General features: G+C 39.2%; 4 protein-coding genes across 4 annotated transcripts; 1 reads left to right on the forward strand and 3 right to left on the reverse strand.

Moving 5' to 3' along the window:
- Positions 1-1,579: 1,579 nt before the first annotated feature.
- LOC146133315 (carbonic anhydrase 4-like) lies at positions 1,580-7,589 on the reverse strand. The gene is made up of 7 exons (XM_083397385.1): positions 7,479-7,589; positions 6,994-7,143; positions 6,587-6,744; positions 5,289-5,354; positions 4,622-4,752; positions 4,194-4,341; positions 1,580-2,340 (listed from the first exon to the last, which is right to left on the reverse strand). The coding sequence occupies exons 1-7, from the start codon at positions 7,570-7,572 to the stop codon at positions 2,308-2,310; spliced, it is 780 nt and encodes a 259-aa protein (XP_083253511.1). The 5' UTR covers positions 7,573-7,589; the 3' UTR covers positions 1,580-2,307.
- Positions 7,590-10,045: 2,456 nt separating this feature from the next.
- LOC146133316 (large ribosomal subunit protein eL18-like) lies at positions 10,046-13,738 on the forward strand. Its single transcript, XM_083396487.1, has 5 exons — positions 10,046-10,066; positions 10,211-10,297; positions 11,547-11,654; positions 12,693-12,915; positions 13,506-13,738. The coding sequence occupies exons 1-5, from the start codon at positions 10,064-10,066 to the stop codon at positions 13,649-13,651; spliced, it is 567 nt and encodes a 188-aa protein (XP_083252613.1). The 5' UTR covers positions 10,046-10,063; the 3' UTR covers positions 13,652-13,738.
- Positions 13,739-17,008: 3,270 nt separating this feature from the next.
- On the reverse strand, positions 17,009-25,140 carry LOC146133317 (uncharacterized). Its single transcript, XM_083397058.1, has 5 exons — positions 24,976-25,140; positions 20,254-20,677; positions 19,815-19,857; positions 19,291-19,435; positions 17,009-18,898 (listed from the first exon to the last, which is right to left on the reverse strand). Exons 2-5 carry the CDS (start codon positions 20,605-20,607, stop codon positions 17,644-17,646), a joined length of 1,797 nt encoding a protein of 598 aa, XP_083253184.1. The 5' UTR covers positions 20,608-20,677; positions 24,976-25,140; the 3' UTR covers positions 17,009-17,643.
- Positions 20,683-24,982, reverse strand: LOC146133318 (uncharacterized). The gene has a single exon (XM_083397057.1). The coding sequence runs from the start codon at positions 23,692-23,694 to the stop codon at positions 21,535-21,537; it is 2,160 nt and encodes a 719-aa protein (XP_083253183.1). The 5' UTR covers positions 23,695-24,982; the 3' UTR covers positions 20,683-21,534.
- Positions 25,141-25,746: the final 606 nt, after the last annotated feature.

A 25,746-nucleotide genomic window follows, 5' to 3' on the forward strand; every position in this document is an offset into this window, starting at 1 on the left:
TCGCCCTGCAATTCCCTATAACTCGCCGCTTATATTTCACCAATAAGCATAGGCAGTTAACAGTGAGAATCTCCCAACTTGATATTTGATGTATTTCGATTTCTAGAATAAAAGGAATCGGAATTAGCAGTAAAGGAAATCTGTTAAAAAAAATACGGCGTCCACTAGGTAAAACTATACCTCTTCTATGAAATGTTTGTGTGCATTTTTAAGGTGTCGTTCCTTCGGTAACCGATTTTCTAGCCTTGCTCCTTTTCTCAAAAATCTCCGAAATATTCTCATTTCTCGAAAATATATAGAAATAGTCACGTTATAGGTTCACAACCGCGTAATAGCTTTCTTCGACAACCGGAGATTTATAACGGCGAATAGCCTAATTTTAAACTTGCTCCGTAACTGATTAAAAAAATAACACACTTTTTTTGGTGAAATTCGGGAAATTGTTTTTATCCATTAAAAACAGTTTTTAAAATAATAAGAAAACTGTTACATACTTATTAACAGATTGTTTGTATTTTATCTAAGAAATCGTTTTTGACATATAGACAATAGTCACACCCACACATCAAAATGTGGCTATGAACAGTTAACATGGTCGTTCGTTGTTCATGACACTCGAGTTTCACTTAAGCAAAAGACTTCGGTAAGCATCGAAAAAAACGCTTTCTTCTGAAACATTTACACGCATTCTATAAATAGGTCAGTGATTGCTCTTTTTCCGACATCCTTGCACTCTTTACAGCTGCGGTCGGTTCAGTGAACTGGCAACTTAGGGCCGACCCGAAGCGTTTCGTGTTTTCGACAGATGTAATCGGGATATTCGAATACGCGTATATGGGCATTGCCTTTACGCGCTTGCCACTTGTAGCACGAACGTTCAAAAATAGTGTCGGGAGTTTCTGTTTACCGATGATTTTTTCGCGAAAAAACGGGCGATTGTTACGTGAGAATTTCTCGTCCGCCCAATTAAAAGACGTAGCAGCGAATTACTTCCACATATCGGGGCATTCCATTGACGATTTGTTACCCCACAGGAAAATAACAGACGCACTCACGCAGCAACCTCGCGGTCAATAATTTAAATGCAACTTCACTAGCATTTTGTTTCTTGAACGGAATAAATTTAATGTGGTCATACCAGACTGATAAGATTTCACAGCACACTGAAAACACATTGTTTATTGATGAAACCGTATAAAAAATATGTATGGTCGCCCGGGCACACGCGTTGACTTAACACGAAAATAAATACAATATAAAAAAGAAAAGTAAACGAAATACAAACAAAGAAAAAGAACTGTCTCTATTTTAAACAGGCGCAACCAAGCCGGTTAATGAATAAAGTTGAGCGTTGTTTTTATCCGGTATATTTTTAATAGGGACTGTTTTAAACCGAATGAATAATACTTATTTTAGCTTTTTAAGTTTATCACCTAAATCATCAAAAGGCAGAATTTGCAAAATATTTATGTTCATAATTATAGTTAACCGCAACATTTACAACTTTTATATATATATATATATATATATATATATATAATATATGTTATTTGAAGTATGTAAAATCAAATTTAGTTGCTTGAATTCAAAATTTAAGCTTACATGCCAGTTGTGCAAATTGAACTTGCATTTTGAGATAAAAGTGGCTAAATATATTTCCTACCGCTGTTTATAAGCATTAAAAGACAAATAAAATAAAACAGTTTTAGACCCATTTAGTCTGCTATTTGGTACAAAAAACAAATACATCATAAATAGTACAAAAAATATATTTAAAAAGAAAAAGGCAGACTTTTGAAAACAATCCCTTTAAAAAACTTGCAACGAATCACATTGGCATTAAAATGGCTTTTTATTGTAACTTGTCGGTAGTTTCACCAGGAACTTTAACATAAGCATGGCTATTTTGGGGTGTTTTAGGAAACCCTAGGGCATTACAAACTGGCATAGCTTCATTTAAATAGAATTCTTAAGTTAACACTATCAAAGTGTATCGTTAAAACACCGATGCTTAAATCGTTACGGTTTATTGAATTTATAAGATACATAATTAAAGCCAAATACAACCGACAGTAACTATTTTAAACGAAGCAGGAAAAAGACAAACTAAATAATTTCGCGGATACAACCAAAATGTTGTAGTCATAACTCCAATTGCGAATTCAGGCATCTTTGGGAGCATGTTACGTTGCACCTTTCTTTTCGACTCTTGCTTTGATGAAACATTCCTGTTCACGTTTTCGTCTTATCGTATAAAAGAACGCCACAAACGTGCAGAATGTAGCACTTAACTCAAAGTTGGTTGTTTCATCTTCGCGTGAGATTGCGTATAGTTCGCATCTGAAAGTAAAATAAATTTTATTTGGAGAAAGTACAGCAAAAATTTAAAGACACATTGTGAAAGAAAGACGTAAAAATACAAGATTTTCACGTAAAAAAGGTTTGCAAATTTATTTTTTAACTTAGAAACAAAACTACTTTTAGATAAACTTCATCTTAAAACAGCGCCCGTAAATGTTCCTTTTCGCATTTTATCGTGTAATTTGTTTATCTTCCTAATCTATATTTTTTATATATTGTAGTGGTAATACTACGGCATTTTATGTTGGTTAGTTTGAAACAAATGTGTTTGAAACTTCAAAGTAAATAGCAAAAATATATCAGTGCAATTTTGGTCACCAATTTTCATTGAAGGATGGTTCCTCTCCAAATTTTAACGAGTCGGGCACCATTACAATCTTATGACAGGAACAAATCCCTCAGATCAAAGTTAACAACATTTTGCACACCAGGGCGTCTCAGGCTGCATGGGGTTGGTTACCATTTAAGCCATTGTTATATCGTGCGGCATTTACTCAAGGCAAACGCCAACGCAAACGTGCCAATCCTTTCGGCGTCGACGTTTTCTTAGCAACGTGAACGCAGGAATTTCTAACAATTGCAAACCGGGCTAAGTCCATGTATTTCCAGGCCGGAACCGAGAAACACCTGGCTGAGGTAAGTCATTAAAGAAAGTCTCAGCGGATATTGAAAGACCGGGCGGCAAAGTTTGCGTAGCCTAAGAATGGGTTTGCCGATAGCTGAATACGTGGTGGACCTCCTTACTTACTCCAAAGTCCGTCTCAAACAATGGAATGAACCTTGATCAATTTGGGTTAAAGGCGAATGAATTGAGTTAAACGAACGGTCATGCTTTACTATGTGCGCTGTGGTTCGTCAAAACAAGACCAACGCAAAAGTTATGCGTGAATTTTTAGACCTCTGTCCGACACTGCTCCCTCGAAACTTCAAACTCAAATAACACAGTTTTGTTTACACTTGTCGCCCCTTAAGTACACAGGGCCACTCGCAAATGTGTACTAAATAGAAATTAGGTATTGGTGCTTTAGCGTACGTCAGAATAGACGCAAAACGTTATAACAAAGTCTGTCACCTTCCGTCAAATTTTTAACGCTTATCTTTTTATAATGTTTCAAGTAAACAATGATCTATACAAAACTTGATTTTTTCGCTTGTGTTGTGAATGGTCAAAATCAACGCGTTTAGTCGCCTGACCTTTTTTCTTGCCCTACGTTCCTAAGAGGGGCGGTAGGCAGCTAAAATTAGAGTTTTTTGTTCTCGTGCATGTAACAGCGCAAACCATGTCGTCGGAAATGTGCTAAAGCGCCTACAGCTTTTAAGTTATATCTACACAAGTACACGCTTTCGCACAATACAAGTCATTTCTCAATGTTTTACATTTTGAACACGTTTGTTTGAAGTTCCTTATTCTGGTCAGTGTACTGGGAAATACGCGGGCTTTTGATCAATTGTAAAAAATAATGTGCGAATCAATATCGTGACTGCGCCAGGTCAATCGTTTTCGACAAATCGTTTTTGTTTAGTTTGTTTCTTGTTTACCATAAGTAAAACGAAATGACGTGGAACAGCTCGTAATATCACGAAATGGTCCGTAGTTATCTCTTACTAATTTATTTTCGGAAACTCGTGTCACGTAAGACGTGCTTAACCTGTGAAAACGTAATTACTTCGCTTTCGGAGAGTATATTTTTGGGGAACCTAACTTTTAATTATTCGTTTTACGTTTTTATCTTTTTTGTCAGGTTGCGTGATTTACGTTATTATTCCATTCAGTACTGATTTTAAATCATAATTTAACACTTCTGACACAAAGGCTGCTACTTCTTGCTTACCTGTTGTGAAGATAGTTCAATCGGCCGAGGAAACACCGTCCACGTGACATCATCGCACGGTGGTGACGTCATGGTTCCATTGTAACGCACGGCCAATTCCATGATGTGCTCAGGCGAATAGCCTCGTTGACTTGAATCGGAAATCAACCTACAAGAAAAGGTTTATTGAGTTGTAAGTTTAAAACAAAACCTTTAGTGGATGGTAAAGAACACTGGGTGGGTGGCAAAGACACTATTTAACAATCAGTTTTGTACCGAAATCTGGAACGTGGTTAACTGTAAAGTTTTGCGAGATCTTAAAACTATTAGGAGGATATTTTTTTTAACAAAGAAATTCCAAAATATTTTGCTTCTTGTTTACTTACACTAAAAATGAAACAGTACTGGTACACTATAGTTAGCAAAACAAAGCACAACATGGTAAATACTTGTATAGATCTTGCTTTGATTCGGTTTTGTGTCTGCTCGGATTCCTCCGCACTCTACCTCGTCGGTTTGGCATAAAAGAAAGGTCTGATATCAAGCCATGCCACCTCTTGTTTTTAATCATCGACCGTTCCTGAGTAAAAACAGTATTAGAATTTTTCGTGCATTATCTCAAAACACGACGTCTGGGAAAGTCGGTGAAAAAAAATTGGCTGCAATTAGTCACGTTTTGAGTGCGATTAGTCATATATTTAAACAACTTCATAATATTTTCTTCCTAATGACGTTTCAAACTCTAGAAGAAAATCTAAATTAACCAACATAAATGTCAGACTTCCATCTAGAAAAGTACTATTGAGTCACCCATTTGGTTTCCTTGTAAACATCAGTGGCCAGTTGTTTCTAATTCAGGGGAAAAACACGGTGAATCTGCTAAGTAAGCTTTTTGAGTGTTGAGAGTTCTTACACTATGCGGTTATAAATATCACTTTTGTAAAGGTGTATAATTTAATTTTGTGCCATTCGTTTCTAGAAAAAAAGGGGGTTTAAAATCCACCACGAGTTTGATTAACTCTGGTTTAAATATTTCTACCATCATCTCAATAATAAGTAGTGACTATTTTTTAGTAATTGTTGACCAATATTGACACAAAATGGATGCCAAGTTACCTTAATAAGGAAAGCCATTGCGTAGGAGCGACTCTCGCCATGAAGGTGTTGATGGAATATTTGCATCTAAAATGACAAATAATGTTGTTAGTTAAAATAAAAAAGCTAGGGTGCCTGTAAGAAATGAACCGCGTGAATGCGTTCTTCTCGAACGCCTCTAATAGCATCGATGACGAGTCAAAAGACAGGATAAACGTAACCTACAGTTTGTTAACCTCAGAAATCTGTTGTCTTAGCAACACTCACCGAAAACATTTGACGCACTGCGAATCGAAGTCTTGGTCGAAAGTCCAAAGTTAAAGAATGGCGTCTACGTCAACAATTACAAGCGTTTACTTTTGTGTGGTTTAGTTTAATGTGGCCAACCAAGCCCAATCAAAGTACGCTCTGGTTATATTTGCTGTATTCTATTCCATTTTTCTTTTTCTTTCACCTTTAAACTAGTATATCAAGGGAGCTTTCTCTACAATTTTTTGGTGATTAATTTGTATGCGTTTTGAGTACATAAGGTTACCACTAATTTTAAATTTCTTTCTTAATTTGTTTTTTTAACAGAAAATACAGTTTTTCGATGTATTACACGTTTTCAAGAGGTAAATGTATCTTGCAATATATCCCAAACGTGATTATTATATATCGTTCTTTTACCTACTTTAGTGTATTTTCGAGGATTTGATTTAATTATATACACTTTTCGGCAATTATACCTTAAGAGAAAATTTAAATGAATGCCATGTATGTTTAGCTTTTAAAAGTTGTTACCAATGCTGTTAAATATACTTGTTCCCCATTAACCCAAACATCGTTTTAAATATGATTTTGCTATTTTTTTCCTATTATTTTACTTATTTATATTAAAATAATGCATGATGCAGATGACAAGATTCATTGTAAAACAGGGCGATACGAAGTTATAGCTTTTCATGATAAATGCCAGCCAATATTGAATTCGATGCATGTAGGTTTTAACGATTTACTGGCTGTATAATATACCCTATAGGCCTATATCTTAGTAGGAATGGCGACTTTGAGCCTGAACAACATTGGCAATAAAATAAAATAAATAACACGATTTTTTTAACGCCTTAATTTATTTGAATTGATTTCTTCCTTTGTTTCGATGCTACACGGTTGTGCGAGAATTTTTCAATGTTACTAATATTTTACAATTATTTTACGATTTCTGTTAGCAGTGCACAATATTTAAAGTATTTTTAATTAAACAAGTAAGGCTACGAACTAAGATTCAAAAATGCGCGTAAAATTGCTCAGTAATGAGTACACGACCTATTTCTTACCTCTCCGGCATATTTTCTACCGTTGATTGTGTGGTCCGACCCAGAATCTTTCTTGTGGCCCCATTTGATGTGAACACTTGTAACGTTTATATCCCTGCTTCCGCCAAATTCCGTGGCTATTGTGGTGTACACGCTAGTCATTACCGGGACCATTTTAACTAAAAAAATAAATGACATTATAGTAGGCGGTGCGAACTGTCTGTGCTCAACGATAACCGATGTTGCCGTGTTTACCGATTTTTTATGAGCAATTCATAAACAACTTTGTTTTACCTTCAAATGACACTTATAAAACCTATGAATTCTTTGACTGAATCCTCAACGGATAAAAATTAAAAATAGTGTAAAAACGTTACCATATTTAAATAATCCTACTAATAATAATCAAAAAGGTAATATAAACCAACCAATATTGTTTGTGATCTTAATGTTCCATTGATGCGTTCCTCTCCACATATTTTCCATGGGGAAATTGCCGAGGTGCTCTTCACTGTTGCCAGGCGTCACATTCATATAAGTAATGTCGCATTTCTTTTTTGATCGCCGATGTCGTATCACTGGAAAGAAATTTTAATTATAAGTAAAACAACCAAGAAAAACACAAGACTTTTCTGAAATGGATAATCGAAGCGTTTTGATATTTTACATATAAAGTGAAAAAGCTTTTCTTACGAAATACCAAAAGATATAATCGCAATGAAAAATCCATCGACAATCAAATATGGCGGTAAAAATATTATATTAAAAAGATTTGCCAAAGTTTTTCTGTAAAACCTATAAGGTTTGAAATAGGTTCAAAGTTGTATCGTAGCACACGTAAGCCAATGCGCAGTAGCTCTTACTCCTAATCTCAACATGTCAGACGCCTAATCAGAAACGTTGCCTTTATTACCTTGTCCGAGTTTTGGGCTAAGACGCTCCAGAGAAACGCTTACGCCACTGCAGCTCGTTAGAACGGCGAGGAAAAGTAACGAAAGTGCGACCATTGTGTTTCCGTTGAGGTTCTGCTAACAACGCCAAATCCTATTCTGTTTATATACGGCCGGGATGAAATTCTCATTACGCTCACACTTTTTCGTTTCTTTCACCGCTCGACGTTTCAGATTGGGCGCACGGCAGCTATGTGCAAAAAAAACAAATATGACCCCAAAGGTCACGAGTGTGTTATCTTTTATGTTTGACCGAATCATCATTGGCCTGTGAAAATGCCAAGCGGATTCTCGTTAGAAAAGAGTCCATAGGTTAATTAATTCTAAATACCATCAAGGTCTTTTTAAGATTCTTTCATCAAGTTTGAAGTTTTGAAATAACTCATTAACGCAAAACAACGCAGCGCCGCCCTTTGCCGCAGCCGATTTGTCCCAATAAATCAAACAGTTTTAAGGTCATGCAACTTTGTAAGTTTAAAAATTTTGATTTTCGCCAAACAACTAAACATTTTAAGTGTTTTTAGTAACAACTATAAACAGTGACACGGCTCCCGGGTTATTAGTCGAAATCAATATCGAACAAATTTATTTTGAAACGGTGTGCTTCACAACTTATTCGCCATCAACTGTACAATGAATTAAATAAATTGTTTTGTATAAAATTTCTACCCCAAAATCGATAACTAATTTTTAGAAGTTATGAGAAATATACTTATATCACTTATTTGGGGTCTGAAAAAACAGTGACTTGTCAAACGGGTCTTTGATGCGCTAAATTATCTACAATCGACATCTTTAATCAGCATGAACTTTGCCAGTGGTTTTAAAACACGTAAATAGATGTGCGCCTTTCAAGGCTTTTCTATTGAATACGGTCAATCAGACAGCATTTCCTTGCAAAATGTAAATATGGCGTTTCTATAACGTCGGCCTTTTAAAAAACGTGGTTTAAAAATAAAGTTCTCGGAATTTTAAGAATATCATATCAGTGTTCCTTTCACACAATCGTCAAAATGCTTACAAGATAATTTTGATCAAAACCAATCATAACCATAATTATTTTAAGTTCTACTTATAAATTGCAGAATTAAAGTTGTTATAGTATACAGGGCTATCGCCATAACGTTAACAGAACAAAATGTTCAAATGATTTCTGTAAAAATTGACGTTGGTTGGTAGAAAATCATTCCTTAAATTTTCCAACATTATCGTGTGCTCACAGGAAATTCAATACGTTTTTTTTTTTTAAATTACAGATTAAAAGGTCAAATATTATTTTTTGAAATCTCTTTTAAAAGAATCAGATTCCTAAACAACTTATAGATAAATCATAGTTCGCGGCATTTTTTCATCTTTGAATTCGCGTTGTTATTTCGTAAAATTTTTGTGAAACTGTAAGCCACGGCAACAGATGTTTAAATTTGTTGGGATGCGTACTGAGTTTTGAACATTACAGAATTCAGGTCGTATTATTTTATGTTGACTAAATCCAACAAAAATGTAATCTGTGAACGACAATTTCACATTAGCCGGAGTACATAACAAGTCGTTATTACAAACACGCCCCAAGTCATGTCTGGTATTTGAGACCGCACATAGTCATCGTGTTAAAGTCACGTTTAGAGTTTACAAAATATCATACTGTAAATCAGGATTAAAATGTTGCTCACTTGCGCCTCCCAACGCTAACAAATCTGAAACACGTCAGAAACCGGATAAAAATGGGAAACATACCATTTCTTGCTTTTAAATGGTGTTTAACGCTCGTACTAGCATACGCCGCGAAGATGTTAAAATTATATATAGGCTACTAGGTAGCAAGGGTGAAAGTTGAATAATTTGCCTACCCGAGGCTTTAAAAATTTTCAAATAGTTTCACAAAGTTACGTCACAACGGGACGTATAAATCATGCATTAAAACTTAAAAAATCTGTGGTTGTCGTCCAATGGCGTGCACAAATAGGCATGTAAAACTTAGTTCGAATAGCCTACATTCAAGGCCACCGAGGATGGCCTGGTGAAACAGGATATGGCCTGGCAAAAAATATTTTTTTACCGTTACGGTATCTACAAAAAGTGTTTTCCTGGAACGCCATTCTGGACCGTTCAGGCTTGCTTTCACAACTCCTAGGACCAGGTAGTAATCAAGTGAGTCAATTTTTGTGAAACATTAAATACTTTCTCGTTCGACGTTCGTCAGCTTGGATAGCACAATAAACATTTTTTTTTCTTTATAAATCAAATCAGAATCGCCACAAATTGCAAAAAAACGTAAAAAGGTTGACTTTTTCTTACCCCATATTGTACAAATGCCACCATGGAAAAATTTCGATAAAACCACTTGCTCTGGTCTCATTGGATTTGCTGGAAATAAGTCTTGCGCGAGACTAATTTATTCTTTTTCCACGGCGTGAAAACATGGTGCGTTGCCCTACGAAATATATTCAATTATTTCTAACTTTTTAAATATATTGCTTGTTAAACAACTGAATAGACGCGATTTTATGCAAAATACATTTACCCTTAATTTGAGTTGATATTTAAGTCGATGGTAAGTGTGAACCAAGAACAGAGCGGTCTAAATTCGAATTTTTTTTTACTTTGGCTATATAAAATGTTAAAACAATAAGTTGAAATCTTGGTGGTTTAATTTGTACCATATATAATTATTTTTACTTTAATGTTGTTGTGACAGGGAGTGGATATACGCCATAACAAGGACAGAAAGACTGTTCGCAAAGCACCCAAGAGCAATGACATTTATGTCAAGCTCTTGGTAAAGGTACGTGTATAACGATTCAAATACCCTGAAGAAATATCTGAAGCTGGTCCAAAATTCTACCACTTGTTTACAATAACGAAACGATTTATCAAAACTGAAATTGCTAAAAATAAATAAATATGGGAGAATAAATAATAATAAAACTTGACCCACCAAATAAAGTAAGCAACACAAACCCTCAACGAAAATGTAGTTGGATTCTGGACAGCATCAACTATATACTCTTTAAAGATATGGGTCGCTGGTCCAGAATGGTGCTTTGCAACCTTTTTCCACTTGTGGCACACCAACAGAGCTAAAACAATTTGTTAGCACCCTATGAAATATATGTTGATCGACACTAAACAATATCAGCAAATATCCCAGGCAGCCAAGAAAAAATGGATCAAATTGTGACGAAATGCGCTAAAGGTGCATAAAAATTTATGTATTACATTCCTACATTATTGATTTTATGGTTTGTATCTTTTTGCAATAGCTGATTAGAGAACAGAGTGCTTTTTATTTTTGCCTAATTTATTTTTCGAAACAGCTTCCAACACTAATTAAACAATCACAAAATGCTAATAATATATTTATAATGATATTTCATAGGTTTAAAGTGTACGTTTAATCTTGCTTTCCACTTTGGTGTAAATTTAAAAACAATTGTATGTTTATACTCCCTATTTGAGTCATTTCCTGTGATATAAGATAACTTATAATTTTTCGCCTTAATTTGACTGTTTATTTATTGAGAAGTGCCCTTACAAATTAGGGCACATCGCAACACACCAGTTACGGAGCACTTCACGAAACGAGTTGTCAAAACTGCAAGGAAGGAATTAATATAACGATAATGCTTGACCCACCCAAACATAAAATTCTAACTCACACCCTAACCCAAATGATGTTGGCAATATAAACCTCCAGACGAAAGAAAGGGAGAGCTAAGCCAGTCTGCGATGTGTGGTAGTTGCACACCCAAAATGTTGAAAAGCAATTTGTGTGCACGCTTTAATTAGAAACTTACACATCTAAATTTAAAAAAAGGGTAAATTGTGCTGATGTTGGAATAAAACCGTAATTGCATACCTAGCCACCTTTAAAATTTGGTGCAGCGCACACAAGATCTTGGCATGAAATGCAGACTCTCCGCCAAGGTTGTGCATTGCTACATTTCGGAAAATAATCTTTTATAGTAATACATTTGTCTTTTTGGTGTGAATAAATTGTTAGAATAAAACTAATCCTAATATTTTTCGTGCAGCTTTACCGATTTCTTGCTCGAAGAACAGAGGCTTCATTCAATAAAATCATCTTGAAGAGGCTATACATGAGCAGGGCCAACAGGCAGCCGTTGTCCATTGCACGACTGGTATGTTATTTTTATCTTAAAATCTATTGTTGACCTTGTTTTGTTTTTTTTAACTTAAGCATTGTTCCAAGTGTTGTTATCATACAACTCAATCTTTGTTAATCTTTCCTTGAAATTAGTTGTTTCCAATCTATGTGTAGTGATGCCCTGGTGCTTGATTTTTGGTTTTCAGGGCAGTTGTACAATGATCCTGTTATTACTGATCAAACAATAGTTGATAAAAATTGATAGCTCTACTCTGGGCACAAACAGTATTTTGGGAAGCTGACAAGCCCAGGGGCCAGTGTGGAAGTATGACAAGTGCACCAAGGCAAACTCTGCAATATTTTTTAACTTTACAAGTGATATCTGAATTTTTTTTAATTTTATGGAGAACCCTTTATAATTAACAGGTTATTACCAAATACAATTATATAGAACAGGGGTCACAAGCTAAAACCAAACTCACCAAGGTCTCGGCAAGCTTTAATAAATTATTAACAACAAATTTATATAATAAAATACTTAAATGTGAAGCCCAATAATTTAATTGCGTATCTATTTTCCTGCAAGCAAGGCTAAAAAAACTGTCTGCAGTGGCATTTAAACTCCCTACCTGGGCTATACTAGAACCGTCACTGCAACTGAGTGTACTGTGATATGTGTGCTGTTTTCTTTGGTACGTACTGCTTCTGAAGGGCTAGATAGCAGTAGTAAACACTTGCAGACTGAGTAGATTGCCTCAAAATGCTAACATGCATTAAAGGCAAACAACATTCTAATTTTTTTTAAATAGTCAAAATATATGGGGGCATTGCCTCCTGCCCAGTTTGGAAGGGACGGCATGCTGGATAATTAACACTCGCGAGCCATAGGTTGCTTAGCCAAAATGGAAGATTGAGATGGGTACACTCAGCTTCACCCTTCGTATATGGCTGTATTTGTATGTTGTTGTTTTTTTACTTTTACATAAATACCTAAAACTAGCAACAAACCCAGGCCAACTACTAGCAAGCGGATAACAGAAGAGCTATTAATTTATTTTTCATTTTGCTGCAGGTTCGCAACATGAACAACCCAGAGCGTGATGGTAAAACTGCTGTTGTAGTTGGAACAATCACCGACGATAAGAGGATTTACAAGATCCCAAAGTTGAACGTTTGTGCTCTTCGTGTGACTGAAGCAGCAAGAGCAAGGATCCTTGCTGCCGGTGGAAACATCATCACATTTGATCAGCTTGCTCAACAGAGTCCCAAGGGACAAAACACTTGTCTCATGCAGGGTTAGTGCAAAACTGCCTTCTATATTGGCATTAAAATTTCATGCTCTAACAGTTAATCTACACATTGTTTAAGTGGATATTTCTTGCATAAATAAAACCAATGCAGACCTGAAAGTCAAAAAAATGTAATACCTTAAACAGCTAATCCGTCGCATATCATATATGCGTTTTGATAAACACTAGTGTCAATAATTTGTTATTATATTATCAAACAGGAAGTTTTTATATAAAAAGGCTTTAATTATTTTCGTATCACGTTTTTAGCCAAATTGAATAGGTTATTCGCCATAAAAAGACTACTAAAGGTCCTGCTTCCAAATTGTAAAACAAAAAATAAACTAGATGGGAGTCAATAGCAACAGAGAGCTAAAACGATGACGTCACAATATTTTAGGTTTTTGTACCCCAATCGAAGGTCCACACCACTCTAAGTCATGTCTGAAAATTTGAGAATTCTGCGATGTATACTTTCCCTATGAAGCTTTGAACAAAAATCGGTGTGAAACATTTAACGGCAAAAACAAGATATGTCCGTCCGGCCCATATATTTCCATATTTTTTTATTCTTACGCGTAATCTATTTGTTGCAGGACCGCGAAAGGCGCGCAAGGTGTACAGGCACTTCGGCCGTGCGCCAGGCGTCCCGCACAGCCACACAAAACCATACGTTCGTTCCAAGGGCCGCAAGTTCGAAAAGGCCCGTGGTCGTCGTCACAGCCGTGGCTACAAGGTCTGAGCACCTGCAAATCATCGTCGTTGGCAGCGGGTACTGCTACTGCTGCTGCTACACGTTTTGCGTGCCCAATAAAAATACGACACAAACTGTAGGAGTGCTCTTTTAAGTTGCAATTAAATGCACCAACCGTGTGTAACAAGGTGGAAAATAGAAAAATATAGCGCCATAAAAAAAAAACATTAATTTTTGCTGATCCGATTTCCAATAAGCTTCTTCACTAGATTATAAGGTCCGACTACCGAGGAAAAGTGTAGATTTTGAACTCCCGCCCTTAGACCAAACTTAGAACAACATCAACGTCGGAATAAAACAAAGTTCGGAATAAGACCAAATAGGACTAATACTTCTGAATAAAATCTACATGGCCAGACTATAGAGCAGGGCGCCCAAACGTTGCCACTAAAACGTCCGACGTCAGACAGGTGTCCTTTAATCGTCCCATACCAGTTTAAGGGGCAATCATTAAATCCGGTAAAGCAAGATTCGGCGACCTTTTTCTGGTCTCGGGCCAAACTAAATTCAGAAAAGTTCTCGGCCAGACGTAGTAAATTTGCACTATCAATTTTATTAACGTGTGCTTTCTAAGGGTTTTGTTCTAATAATTCTGAACACGGTCGTACCTCGGATTTTTATGCAAATGAAAATCAGTCCTAATTATAAGGCGCGAAGCTCGAAAAAATGCGTTTCCCAAGTTGAAATTGTCAAAACTTTAAATTTAGAAGGAGACAGATTGGGGTGCAAATATTGTATATTGTTATATGTTTACCATAAAAGTCGTAATGCAGAGTTTCCATGCGCTTGACGCCTTTGGGCCAAGAATATTCACTCAAAAAACAAATATAGACCTACGCAAATATACGGCGAAGTCAAAAAAGATTCACTTAAAGCTTCTTATTTGCATTTACGTATTGTTAAAATGGGCAAAAAATAGGCTGTATTGCCTAGCAGGGCTGCGGAGTTAGACTCTGGACTCGACAGACTCGGTTTGTTTTGCTGGAGTCGGACTAGGGACTCGAGTAAGACTATACCCGAGTCCGACGTGTGCATGCGAAGCACTCAAATTCGAAACTCATAAGGTCGAAAACTGTAAATTGCAAAGGTTGAATAGCAAATGGTGGAATATTTTCCAACCATTAATTGTGGGTGGATAAATTATATGACACCCTATGAGTGAATTGCAGAATCCTTAATTTAGTTACTTAAATGGGTGAAATACAGGCTGTAGAGTCGTGGCCGAACGCGGGACTCGACGAAATCGTTTATTTAGCCGGAGTCGGACTCGGGTAATTTTAAACTGACTCCGCAGCCCTGTTGCCTATAGGCAGGGTTACCATCTTCTCAGCCAAAAAAATAAACACGCTACTAAAGATCAGTGACAGATCCAGGACTCCGGGGGTGAAATCCCAGGTTTCAGAAATAACGTTATAAAATAAAAACTTGAAAAACAGCTATTTTGTATGCGCAAAACGTAGCTTAATCGCGCGAAGCGCAAAAAAGTGCGTTTATTAGGTTGAAATTGGCAAGTTAACCACCCTTATTTAATGCAATCTTTGTCAATTTTTTCGCGTCAGAGCGCATCAGTTATACACCTTTTAAACCGTGGTGCATGGCAGCATGAAACGCCTAATTCTGACCCTGCCTCGTAGTTAAGTTTGGTTCACTTGGCGTAGTTTGGCTTGTAATAAAATTATTGATTGAATGATTTACTGTAATGCATCTAGCAATTTTTTTGTAGTAACATTGTGTTTTCCATAGCCTCTGGGCTGATTTAGCATTTTGACTGTACTGACACAAAAAGAAACTAAAATAAGACTAAGCACACAACTCTAAAATAAGCACGTTTCTTAGAAGTAAGCACATTTGCGTTTTCTAAGACACTGCGCCCAAAAATAAGCACAAATCTTAGAAATAAGCACGGTATGGTAACCCTGCCTATAGTGCTCAGCTTTTAAAATAGGTCGCGGGTCGGATGAATTACATTGGCGGGCCGATCCGGCCTGCAGACAAACGTCACAAGTTATAACGTAACGTCATAATTTAGTAATGTTAAGAATGGAAAGATGTAAATGAAGTTCAATCGGGCTAAAATTTGTTGTTTGTTTGGTTAACTTCGGAAAAAAATTTCTTATAGGCGGGGTTGCGAAGTCGGTTAACACTAACCCGACTCCGACTCCGGGAAACAAAATAAACATGAGTCCGAGTCCCGATTCCGAGTCCTGTCAAATGTGCGATTTCGTCGAGTCCCGAGTCCAGCCCTGACTCTACAGCAGTATTCCGCCAATTTATGTAACTAAAATAACATGGATATTCAGCCACCCACATATAGGGGTGTCGTATAATTCATTCAGTCACAATACACGGTTGGAAAATATTCCACCTTAACAATTTCGAGTTTGCCGCCATATCAGTTTTTAAATTTGGTACTGCACAATTCAATTTCGGATTCGCCCCATGGGAAGTTTTACGTGGTCTTACTCGAGTCCCGAGTCCAGCAAAGCAACTCCGCAGCCCTGCCAAGGTTTGACGTTTAGCCACATAAAAATATTACCCAATTGCTTGCTATAAATGTGAGCCTTTGACACAACAGGACAATGACTGCACCGATATCACGAACGAAGCTCGCACGAAGCGCAAAAAAGTGTGTGTTTATCTATTTTAACAAGTTCGACGTGTTACTCACGATACCATCCCCTATTGAAAAGAAATTACACATTAGGGCAAACGGACAAAAAATAACTACCAATTCAAAAAATTTGGATTTTTGATTTGGAAATTTTAGGTCACAGAGCACAAGTCGCGCACAAAATTGAAATGATTTTCTTAAAATTGGCAAACTATTCCAGTTAATTCATAAGCTTGAAAAGTCATTTTATTTAGATAGTTAAAGGCAAAAAAGGCAAAATTATTATAGTTTGAAAACTTTTACCAAAATAATATTCAACTTGTTTTATACATAAAAATAATAATAAAAACATACTTTTTGAATCACGGAGAACGGAGTTTTATTAAATAAGCCCACGAGCCTTTTGAAAAATCATTTTAAAAAGTCACGCTGTCATGCTTCTCAGCCTTCTTATGTTGCCCACTTTTTATAGGTCGCGGCCTCCCTAATTTTACTTGCAATCCTCTTTGAATAACTCGTTTTTGCCAAGTGGTTCTAGCCACGTAAAGCAATAGGCCAGAGCCTATCTTGTTTGTTTAATAATATTTTTAAGCTAGGAGAACGGAGTTTCGCAAACAAACACACCGAAACCTTAAAAACTACTCAAGTCGCTATTGTAGTTTATTCCTATTACCTTTCTTGATGGCAGTTTAATTAACCTATAGAAGACATTTTAAGGCACTGTTGTATGTATTTACGGAAAAAAAATTAAAATTTCATGAACATCGGCTTATTGCGTCATAATAAAACGAACTTCGTTGAAAAGAAATAAGTTAAGCTATTATTGTCAGGCACAAGGGAGACACAATGGCGAAAAGAATATAGAATGCGCAAGCTACAAGTGGCGAATAAAAAAACAATAACACGTAAATAGTTCACCCTATAACCATTGCAAACTGGCGAGCAATGCGACAGATCATACACAAAAAGGTTTTGTTTTCAAGTCGATGCCGGGTACTTACAAGGCTGCTTTTTTAATTAAAACGCAGAGCTGAAAATGTAATGAGAAAATTTCCGCAAATAAATAAAGTTTGCAAATCGCAGAAGCTTCAATGCAGTTCTGTGATAATTTAACGGCGTTGCAATTATTTCAAACGAGGAAAACAAAATAGTGACAGTATATATTGCAACACGAGTGTTTAATAAGCACCCATCATACGAAAATACCGTTAAATGAACAAAAAATACGTTTTTTTGGTTCTCCAAATCTGTTAAAACGGCAACCGTACAGCCAACGCTCATTTTTATTGCAAATTAAAATTTGGAATTCATTTTCCGGCGTTAAGAAAAAAAACTGAACTTGTTACGAATGATCTTAAATTCAGTGGCATTATGATTTCTGCAGCAACAGGTTTCTGATGGCGCAGTTGTTGGCCAACCCGTTGCTTCCATGAGCCGGCTTCTGGGGGTGAACTCTTCCCTCGGTCAAAAGCCGTTTGCACACGTCACCAGGCACGTAGTTGTGAGGTGACGTGTACAGCGGTGACGTCGCGTTTTGCGGTAAGACGACCGAGGTGGTGTCGTTGCCTGGCATCTGTATCAGCCAAGCGCCGGCCACTCGCTTAGTCCTCACCATCTTCCACTTTCCATCTTCACAGCGCATCGGCATCACGCTTGTGCGGGTGCTCGAGTCACAGTAGTCCGTCTTCATCACGGCGTCCTCTAGCGACCTAATGTGGGCGTCGTCCAACACAGTCGCGCTCACGCGGTGGCGCAAGAGGTTAATCTGATCTACGTTTCCATGCGGCTGTTTACCTGAAATGGCGGAGCTGCGCTGCGCCTGGATTTGCTTGGTTGGGGATGAACTTGGCTTGAATATTGGGGAAATTCCATCACCATGAAGGCTCCTGAAGGGATTGCTTGGCAGCATGGGTATGACTATTTCCTGCGTGGGTCTTGTGTCTGCGTTTCGGGGCTGGTCGGACTTGTGCAAGTCTCTTTCGAGTATTTTGCTCGCCACATTGGAAAGAGTTGACAACTTGCTATCGTACTGCGGCGCGACGACGTTCGTGGCAGGTTTGGCGTGCAGGGGCAGCGAGGCGCGTGACAGATGCTGTGGCATGCTGGCGGGCGCCATAAGGTGCGGCATGCTGACAGGCGACGGCCTGAAAAGACTGTCAACTCGATTGGCCTGCAGCAAAGAAGCGGGCGGGAAGTGGATCGGAAAGTCGCGCGGCACAAACGAAGCGACACTTCCCGGCACCAAGTTGCTCGGACACACAAGACTGGCACGAGTAGCCAACGAGGCGTTGCGGGTTGCCACGCTGCCACTGCCGGGTGCCAGGTTGTTGTGCCCTGGTGGCGGCACTGAATACACGAGGTCGCCAGAGGCGCACTGAAACGGCAGAACAGTGGCGAACTTGTAGCCGTCGGTGGACGCGGCGGCGACGAAGCCGTGCGAAAGTTTGTCACCTGAGATGTAGGTGGCGTCCAGGGCGCGATTGTGGAAGCCCGGGGTGCCCCATTGTGACGTTGCGGCCAGCGACGGCGAGGGCGTGGCCGATGGGGGCGTGGTGTTGCGTAGCAACGTGTCCATGTTGATCTTGGGCGGCAGAGCTTCGGAGGAAACTGACGGCTTCAGCAGACTGGAAAGTAAACTCTAAGTTAAGATTCTTAATCCAAATTACTGAACATATGAAGATCAATATAATTATTTGACAACAATAATGTAGTGTACAAAAATCAAATCAGAATAAATAGAGCTAAAATAGTTGGGCAGCCGGACAAATCGAAGGACTGTTTCGTATCGTTTAGCTCAGGGGTTCTTACACTTTTTTTTACCGCGGACCCTCATAATTTTTTTTGCTTCGCGTGGACCACGGTAGACAAAAATAAATTCAAAAATTACGTCATAAATTGACGTCACATTACAATTCGACTAATCTGCTGATTTCGGTCAAAAAATGTGAACGTGAACCCCAAGGGGGGTGCGCGGACCTCAGTTTAAGAACCCCTGATTTAGCTGGAGAAAGCTCACCTTGTTATGCGGTCAATCATGTGTTTGTCGTAGAAGGCAACTAGCGGTGACGCGGCTGCACTGTTCTCTACCGACGCCCCTTCGTTTCGGGCAATCTCGTCTTTCCTGCCGCCGAAAGTTCGACGCTGTTTCGAATCAAAGGCCCCTGTTCAAGAATATAAATCCGTGTTTTAATTTCTTTATAAGTGTATACGTTGTCCAATGCACCATAGGATAATATATGACAGGTTTAAGAAGGTGGATGGGCGTTGCTGGAAACAAATAGTAGTTCCACGAAAAGATGCGACGCTAAGGTCGGCGGAGGTTGGTTTTTAAATGGGGTTTTACATGCAGAAAGATAAACAGTTACGTCAGTGAAACTAATTACAGTTATGCAAACACTTACTTGTCACAATGTCTGGGGCATATATACGCCATAAAACGTCAATGCAGGTTAAATTACCATGTTATAGTGGAAACTCTTTTAGCGGGGGGGGGGGGGCGATACACAAGCCTATCAGCCTAAACCAAAAAAAGGCACTCACCTTCCATAAAACCGCACGCCTTGCTCGGTTCAACAGTTTCAACCTGAAAAAAAAATGTTGGGTTGAGGTCAAAAGTATGAAGTAATGCATTTTAACAATTTCACTCAATGGCCGTGTTAATAGAAACACATTTTTCTATGTACTACAAGCAACTGAACATATGAATACCAGAACAGAAACGTTAACTACATATAGAAATATTTTGTTCTAGCAGGCAAAGCGAGTTAAAACGCGAAGATTATGTTTCGGTCACTATTAGTAATGTTTATTCGCATTATTCAGTAGGCTTATGAACGTTTAATTTGCCAGTTGGTAAAGTTTATAAACTTTTTTTATCATGGGTAAGCAGATTTTCTCTTGCAATAATAAATGCCCTAGACCCGTGTTTTCAATGCTGCTAACTCGAGTTTTCGCCGAACAAGTAAGATAGAAGACTTACCTCCGAACCGCATTCCATCGGCGAGAATCCACTTTGTGACGCCATAACACTTTCGACGCTAGCGACGCGCTTCGCCCGCATTTTCTCAATCTCAAAACTCTCCTCCTTAGGTGAATTTGAGGCCGACTCGCTGCTTGGCCTCTTCCTGGAGGCAGACATGAGATGCTTCTTCTTCTTCATTAGAAAAGGATGCTCCTGCCATCGATGCTGCGTCATGTCCGACTCAGAAGAACAGGCGAAGTCACAGTGGATGCAGGAGAACAGGTCCTCATCTTCTAGGATCGGAGGACTCCTGGTGGCTCCCATGAGTATGTTACTGTGGAAGGGTCGAGGGTAAACCGTGGAAGAAAGCATCACACAGAAGTCTTGCAGTTGGTAAGCAGATTAGTTAAAGTTTTTACCTGAACGCCTGACGTAAGTACGTCTATAAAAAAAAACAAATAAAAGTTAGAAAGGTACGACAGATATTAAAATCATATGAAGGTAAAAAGTCAATAAAAAAATTTAAAAAATAGTAAAAACCTTAACAAAATGCAAAACAAACGCCACAGCGAAAAAGCTTTGATCACAATTGACCATAAAGCATTTGGACGCGTCGTGTCAGGGTTTAAAGCGAAACCAATCTTTGACAAACAAAAGCACAAAAGAAACACGCATGTCTATACAAAAAAGCGACGCAAGCGTTTTCTGCTTTTCATTCGCCCTACAGCCATAGCAAACGTCGTCCGTTAACTGCAGTCACAAAAAACCCGTTGGAAAAGTGAGCGGCTGTTCGGCAAGTAAACGCAAGTCGAAACACAAGCACGACGTCGGCAGCGCGGCAGGTCGCTACAGCTTGCTCGCTGTAGGAAACGCACACCAATTAACTTCTACCTTTATCGGCGGAACGGGACAGAATATGATCGGAAAAATTAGTGGCGACGCACAAGTACCAAGAAATCGCCGAGCGGCGGTTTGGGCGACTTCTGTGCGATTTCATGGAAAAATAGAGGCGCAGCAGAGCGTTTCGGGAGAAAGCGAATGTGGAGAACATTGTTTACAACTAAACGCAACACGACGTGGCTGGCTGGCGCACGTGTTAAAGGTAAAATTTGATGCAGTTGTATTGACGTGACAGCATTACAATGCAGTCCGGTCGGTGCAAAAGCTATATGTTTACATTTCGATCCTGCATCGTTCGCTTAAGATGTGCACAAATATTGGCCAGTCGGCTAGTTTTAAACCAAGCATAAAAAAACAGCGCGACAACAAAAATGACATTAGCGTATTGAGCGCCGCTTTTTATATCAACTTGAGCTGCAGAAGTCTCTTCTTTGTGGCCGCCTCCAGCGCGACCTCGGCTTGCTGTCGCTCCTTTGGCGGAAGATTGGCGATCTCATCGTCGCCCATGGGACGCTTAAAAACGTCTACGTTCGCCTGCTCGAATGCGGCTCGGATTCGCTTCATGTCAGCCGAGGTCTGGTCATTGATGGCGAGCAAATCTTCGTCGCTCCCATGCGCGATCGCGTTAGCAGCTTTCATGATCCTAGCAACCACGTCACGGACGACATCCAACGCTTCGCGCTCTTCCTGTTTGCCGGGTTCCTCTTGCGGAGTTTCATTTCGCTCAGCTGGAACACCGTCCACCTGGACCTCCGAGCCTCCGTCGGACTTCGGAGTTTCTACCTTGAGGGGTGGTGTCTTGACGGTGACGGGACTAGGTGGTTTAGAAGGACTTGTGACGCTATTCGTCTCGCTTTCCGAGTATTCGGGTTCAGTTAAGTAGAGCTCGGCTGCTTTGAACGGAGCTGGAAGTTTCTCGGGTTCCAACCTCCGCCGTAACCGTTCGATCTGTTCGTCAGCAGCATCTTGTAGTTCCGATTTAGCGAGTCTTTCCTCAGTTAGCAACTTGCGAGTCTTGATTAATTCATCGCGCATCAGTTGAAGCTCGTCCACCAACTGGTCGCGCTCGCTCTTCAGCTCCTCCACGTTGTCGAGAAGAGGAGTCGAGCCTCCGCTGCCTCCACCGCCTTCCTCCAAAAGCGGGGAGCGCGTCTTCGATTTTTGCTGCTGCATCTGCTCGGATTTTAGAAACTTTTGTAGTTTGACGCTGAACCAATCGCGCCACGGGGGAAGAGACGGTGTCATTTCAGCGATAGGAAATTGCCGTCGATTTTCTCGCTCGCTTTTCAATATGTTTACCAGCTTATGGTTAAGTTTGTGTTCGATCATGGCGCCCCGTATTTTCTCGGCAGTTAACACTCGCATGCTTCCCTTGACAGCCGCGTCCAGCTGCTTCCAAGTACCGCAATCCATGATCTTTTCCCTCGCAATAAGTAGGAAGCTGGCGCAGAAACTTGCCACCGGGTCGTACCGTTCAACGTCGAAACCTAGAATTACGTGGTCCCAGACGTACATTAGCGCTTCAAGCGGTAAATATCCAACCAGCAGTGACCTTAGACAAGGTCGAAACAAAACGCCAATGCAGTTGCCGGACGACTTGTTCGCGTGCCTTGTAAACAAAGTTTCCAATTGATTAAGAAGCCTGGGCTCATTGTTGGTTATAATACGCTTCGCTTCAGCGCAAAAGTTCACAAAACTGCGCACGTTATCCTGTGACGTCATATAGTCTGGTCGTCGTTTCAAGAACACCTCGTGTTGTGACGTCATAACTGCTAAAGACTCAGTGGTGAGAACTTGTTTGGGTGACGTCGTAGAGTCAATTTTGTCTAAATGTGAGCCTAAGGTACAATAAACGAACGGAACTGCCAAAAGATAGTCTGTGTCTGTGAGCCCAACGGTGGACTTTGACCTCAAGTGATGGTAAGACAGCAAATGTCGCAAAACCGAGGTCGCTTCTTTAAAGTTCAGCAGCGGCGCTAAAGTATGGTCGGATTTAAGAAGCGCCTGACTTTTTTGCGAAATTTCAAAGTCTAAAGGCGAAACCAGACGTTGCTTCAAACCAGAACCGACGGCTTGTTTATATTCGTCTTTGGCTTTGTTGTGCTGTAGCTGATTTTTCCACAAGACGTATCGCATTTTCCGAGAAATTTGAACACCGTGACACTGTTGCATGTGAGTCTTCATCTCTGGCCATTTGTCAAGCAATATTTCCACAGCATTATCACATTCTCTGGCAATATAATCCAGTCTTGTTAATTCCTGTGCTTTGCTGGCCTTGTAGTTATCTGCTTGGTTACCAAGTTCTTTATCCAAATTACTACTGACAACTTTCAGCAAGTCTGTATATTGAGGGTCTGATTTAAGTAATTCCACAGCGTCTAGTATTAAAATGTTTTGTTCTTCGGCAGATAAAGAGCTAAAAGTTCTTACGCCATTATCTCGCAAATGCTTAGAAACTTCATCAAACAAAACCTTGGAAAAGGCGAGCCACTCGTCAGAACGTAAAACCTTTTGTTTCGACACTTGAACCCAAGTTGGTATTCCACTTAAATTCGCCATGATATATCATTAAAGTTCTAAATGCGAAAAGCTAAACCTGTAGCACAAATTTGCTTTCTGAAGACTGTATTTCAACCGCCAGCCAACCACACAATAAAAGAGTGAGCCCCGTATCCCATTACATCACAAAACAAGGTTTGTTTAAAAGCGCAGGGCTAAAAATGACCATTGTTGCCTAGCAGTCCCCAGCCAAGGGCCTGTAGCATCATCAACAAAGGTCGGTATAATGAAACTTTGCGAGAGTCTGTTGTTTCTTCGGTCAGCTGTGGACTAAAAATATGAAAATATGTTTGCGGTAAATACTGTCACTTCACGTTTTTCGTATGCCTATACAGTCACTGCAGTACACTTGTGTTGCTGACACGTCCACTACATAACCAGCATTACACCAATATTCCAAATAATAACACAAATGATCACATATTTCACCTTACGCTAACTGATTGAACAGTGTTACCACTAGCTTGCTTCGTCAACATGCGTACACTACAGAAACTTTGATACAGTCATCACCAAAGCTGTATAATTGTCTGTGTATCGCACTAGACTTTAACCTTTGTATTTTACTGCTCAGTTCGGCTGTACATCTCCACTGAGGTTATTCATGTAATCTGTCAAAATTTGGTAAACTTTAGCACGTAAAGTGTACTTTGGAACAGCACAACAAAAAGAGACTTTTATTTGAAAGGCGCGGCGTGCCATTCAATTTATTGACTCGGTTTAAAAGTTTAAACATGGACCTTGACAACCACTGAAAGTCACACATAGCGCCTGATATATATATAGGCTAACTATAGCTTTTCGAAGGTACACTTGCAGCCTTAAATTGAGTACACCATCAGCTACTTCCCCATTAGTTATCACGCCTCGCCTTCATACAGCAAACCCAGTTACCCTTAACGGCGTCACTTATCTTGCTTGATTAAACACGGCGATAAATTAAATAACCAACGGATTGCGTCATGGCTGGTAAAACATTAACCTGACTTGCCAATAATTCGCCATTATCCAGAAGAAAGAGCTGATTTTACAGTTTTTAAGCTTCATTATATTCGCCCTTTCTTTGAACGACTGAACGCTAAATTAAATTGTTGTGATTATACGATTAATTACCATACTTCCTTAGATACCAACCTACGCAGAATCTCGCTCACCGCCGACAAGGATAACATTAAACTTTAGAACACTTAATTTTACTCGAAATATTGTATTTAATAATATGTATAAGGCCTACAAACTGAATTAAATCTATTTTTTAACATAAGCGAGCATTCCACTTACTTTAATAAACCGACGAAGAAAAGCTTATAATGCGTTAACCAACACAATTCTAATTTGTACGTAATCAACTTGATTTGAACTCACAGCACAAATAAATCTGGCATATGTCGTCCACATAAAATTGACCACATGGCATAGTTTTCCACTGGTTTGATGTAATGTGTCGTACTTCGAACCCTTCGATCGGACGGCCAACCCGCCTGCGTGACCCAAAGTTACCTCGCTGTTCACAGCATCATTCGAGCGTCTTGCCGGCCTTGACGGCGAGGCTGCAGTTTGTGATGACGACACAAACACTCGTTTATTATAATAAAATAGAGCATCGTTGGTATTTTAACGTGTATACATCCAAATTTACAAGATTGGTTGAGTGATGTTAACGTTCTCTGTTTAAAAAAATAAATAAACACAACAGGATTCTAAGCATAAAACAAGTATTGTTTTTTTGTTTTTCTAGATTTTTTAAACTCCTGTTTACAAATTTTGTTGTTTTTTGTGCAATCTAGAAAGGTACACAGTCACGCCAGATGTTGACCAATGGCGCAACGAAGCAAGTAGTCTGTAGTAACCCCGAATTTACGCGCCACTGCCTTCTCAGACTTCGCGGGGTCAATGAACTGTAGAAGGCGAGGGTCGTGCAAAGTCGAACGCCGAAACGCGTGTTGAGTGTCAGAGGGCAACTGTTCCGTTGTAACCTTTGTACCCTCGGTAGCGATTCTGTTGCTTCGAAATCTAGGTTGGGGGTCTTTGATGTTTATGCTAGTGCCTACA

The sequence above is a fragment of the Ascidiella aspersa genome, chromosome 9 (assembly GCF_963924565.1).
Source record: "Ascidiella aspersa chromosome 9, kaAscAspe10.2, whole genome shotgun sequence".
In the NCBI taxonomy this organism is placed as follows: domain Eukaryota; kingdom Metazoa; phylum Chordata; class Ascidiacea; order Phlebobranchia; family Ascidiidae; genus Ascidiella; species Ascidiella aspersa.

Coding starts and splice junctions, on each gene's coding strand:
- LOC146133315 (XM_083397385.1), bottom strand. CDS start 7,572: ATGGTCGCACTTTCGTTACTTTTCCTCGCCGTTCTAACGAGCTGCAGT. Junction 7,144..7,478: donor TAGCCCAAAACTCGGACAAG/GTAATAAAGGCA, acceptor ATTTCTTTCCAG/TGATACGACATCGGCGATCA. Junction 5,355..6,586: donor GTAGAAAATATGCCGGAGAG/GTAAGAAATAGG, acceptor TTGTCATTTTAG/ATGCAAATATTCCATCAACA.
- LOC146133316 (XM_083396487.1), top strand. Junction 10,298..11,546: donor ATGTCAAGCTCTTGGTAAAG/GTACGTGTATAA, acceptor TTTTTCGTGCAG/CTTTACCGATTTCTTGCTCG. Junction 11,655..12,692: donor CGTTGTCCATTGCACGACTG/GTATGTTATTTT, acceptor ATTTTGCTGCAG/GTTCGCAACATGAACAACCC.
- LOC146133317 (XM_083397058.1), bottom strand. CDS start 20,607: ATGCTTTCTTCCACGGTTTACCCTCGACCCTTCCACAGTAACATACTC. Junction 19,436..19,814: donor GGCGTGCGGTTTTATGGAAG/GTGAGTGCCTTT, acceptor ATTCTTGAACAG/GGGCCTTTGATTCGAAACAG. Junction 18,899..19,290: donor ATGATTGACCGCATAACAAG/GTGAGCTTTCTC, acceptor TTTACTTTCCAG/TCTGCTGAAGCCGTCAGTTT.
- LOC146133318 (XM_083397057.1), bottom strand. CDS start 23,694: ATGGCGAATTTAAGTGGAATACCAACTTGGGTTCAAGTGTCGAAACAA.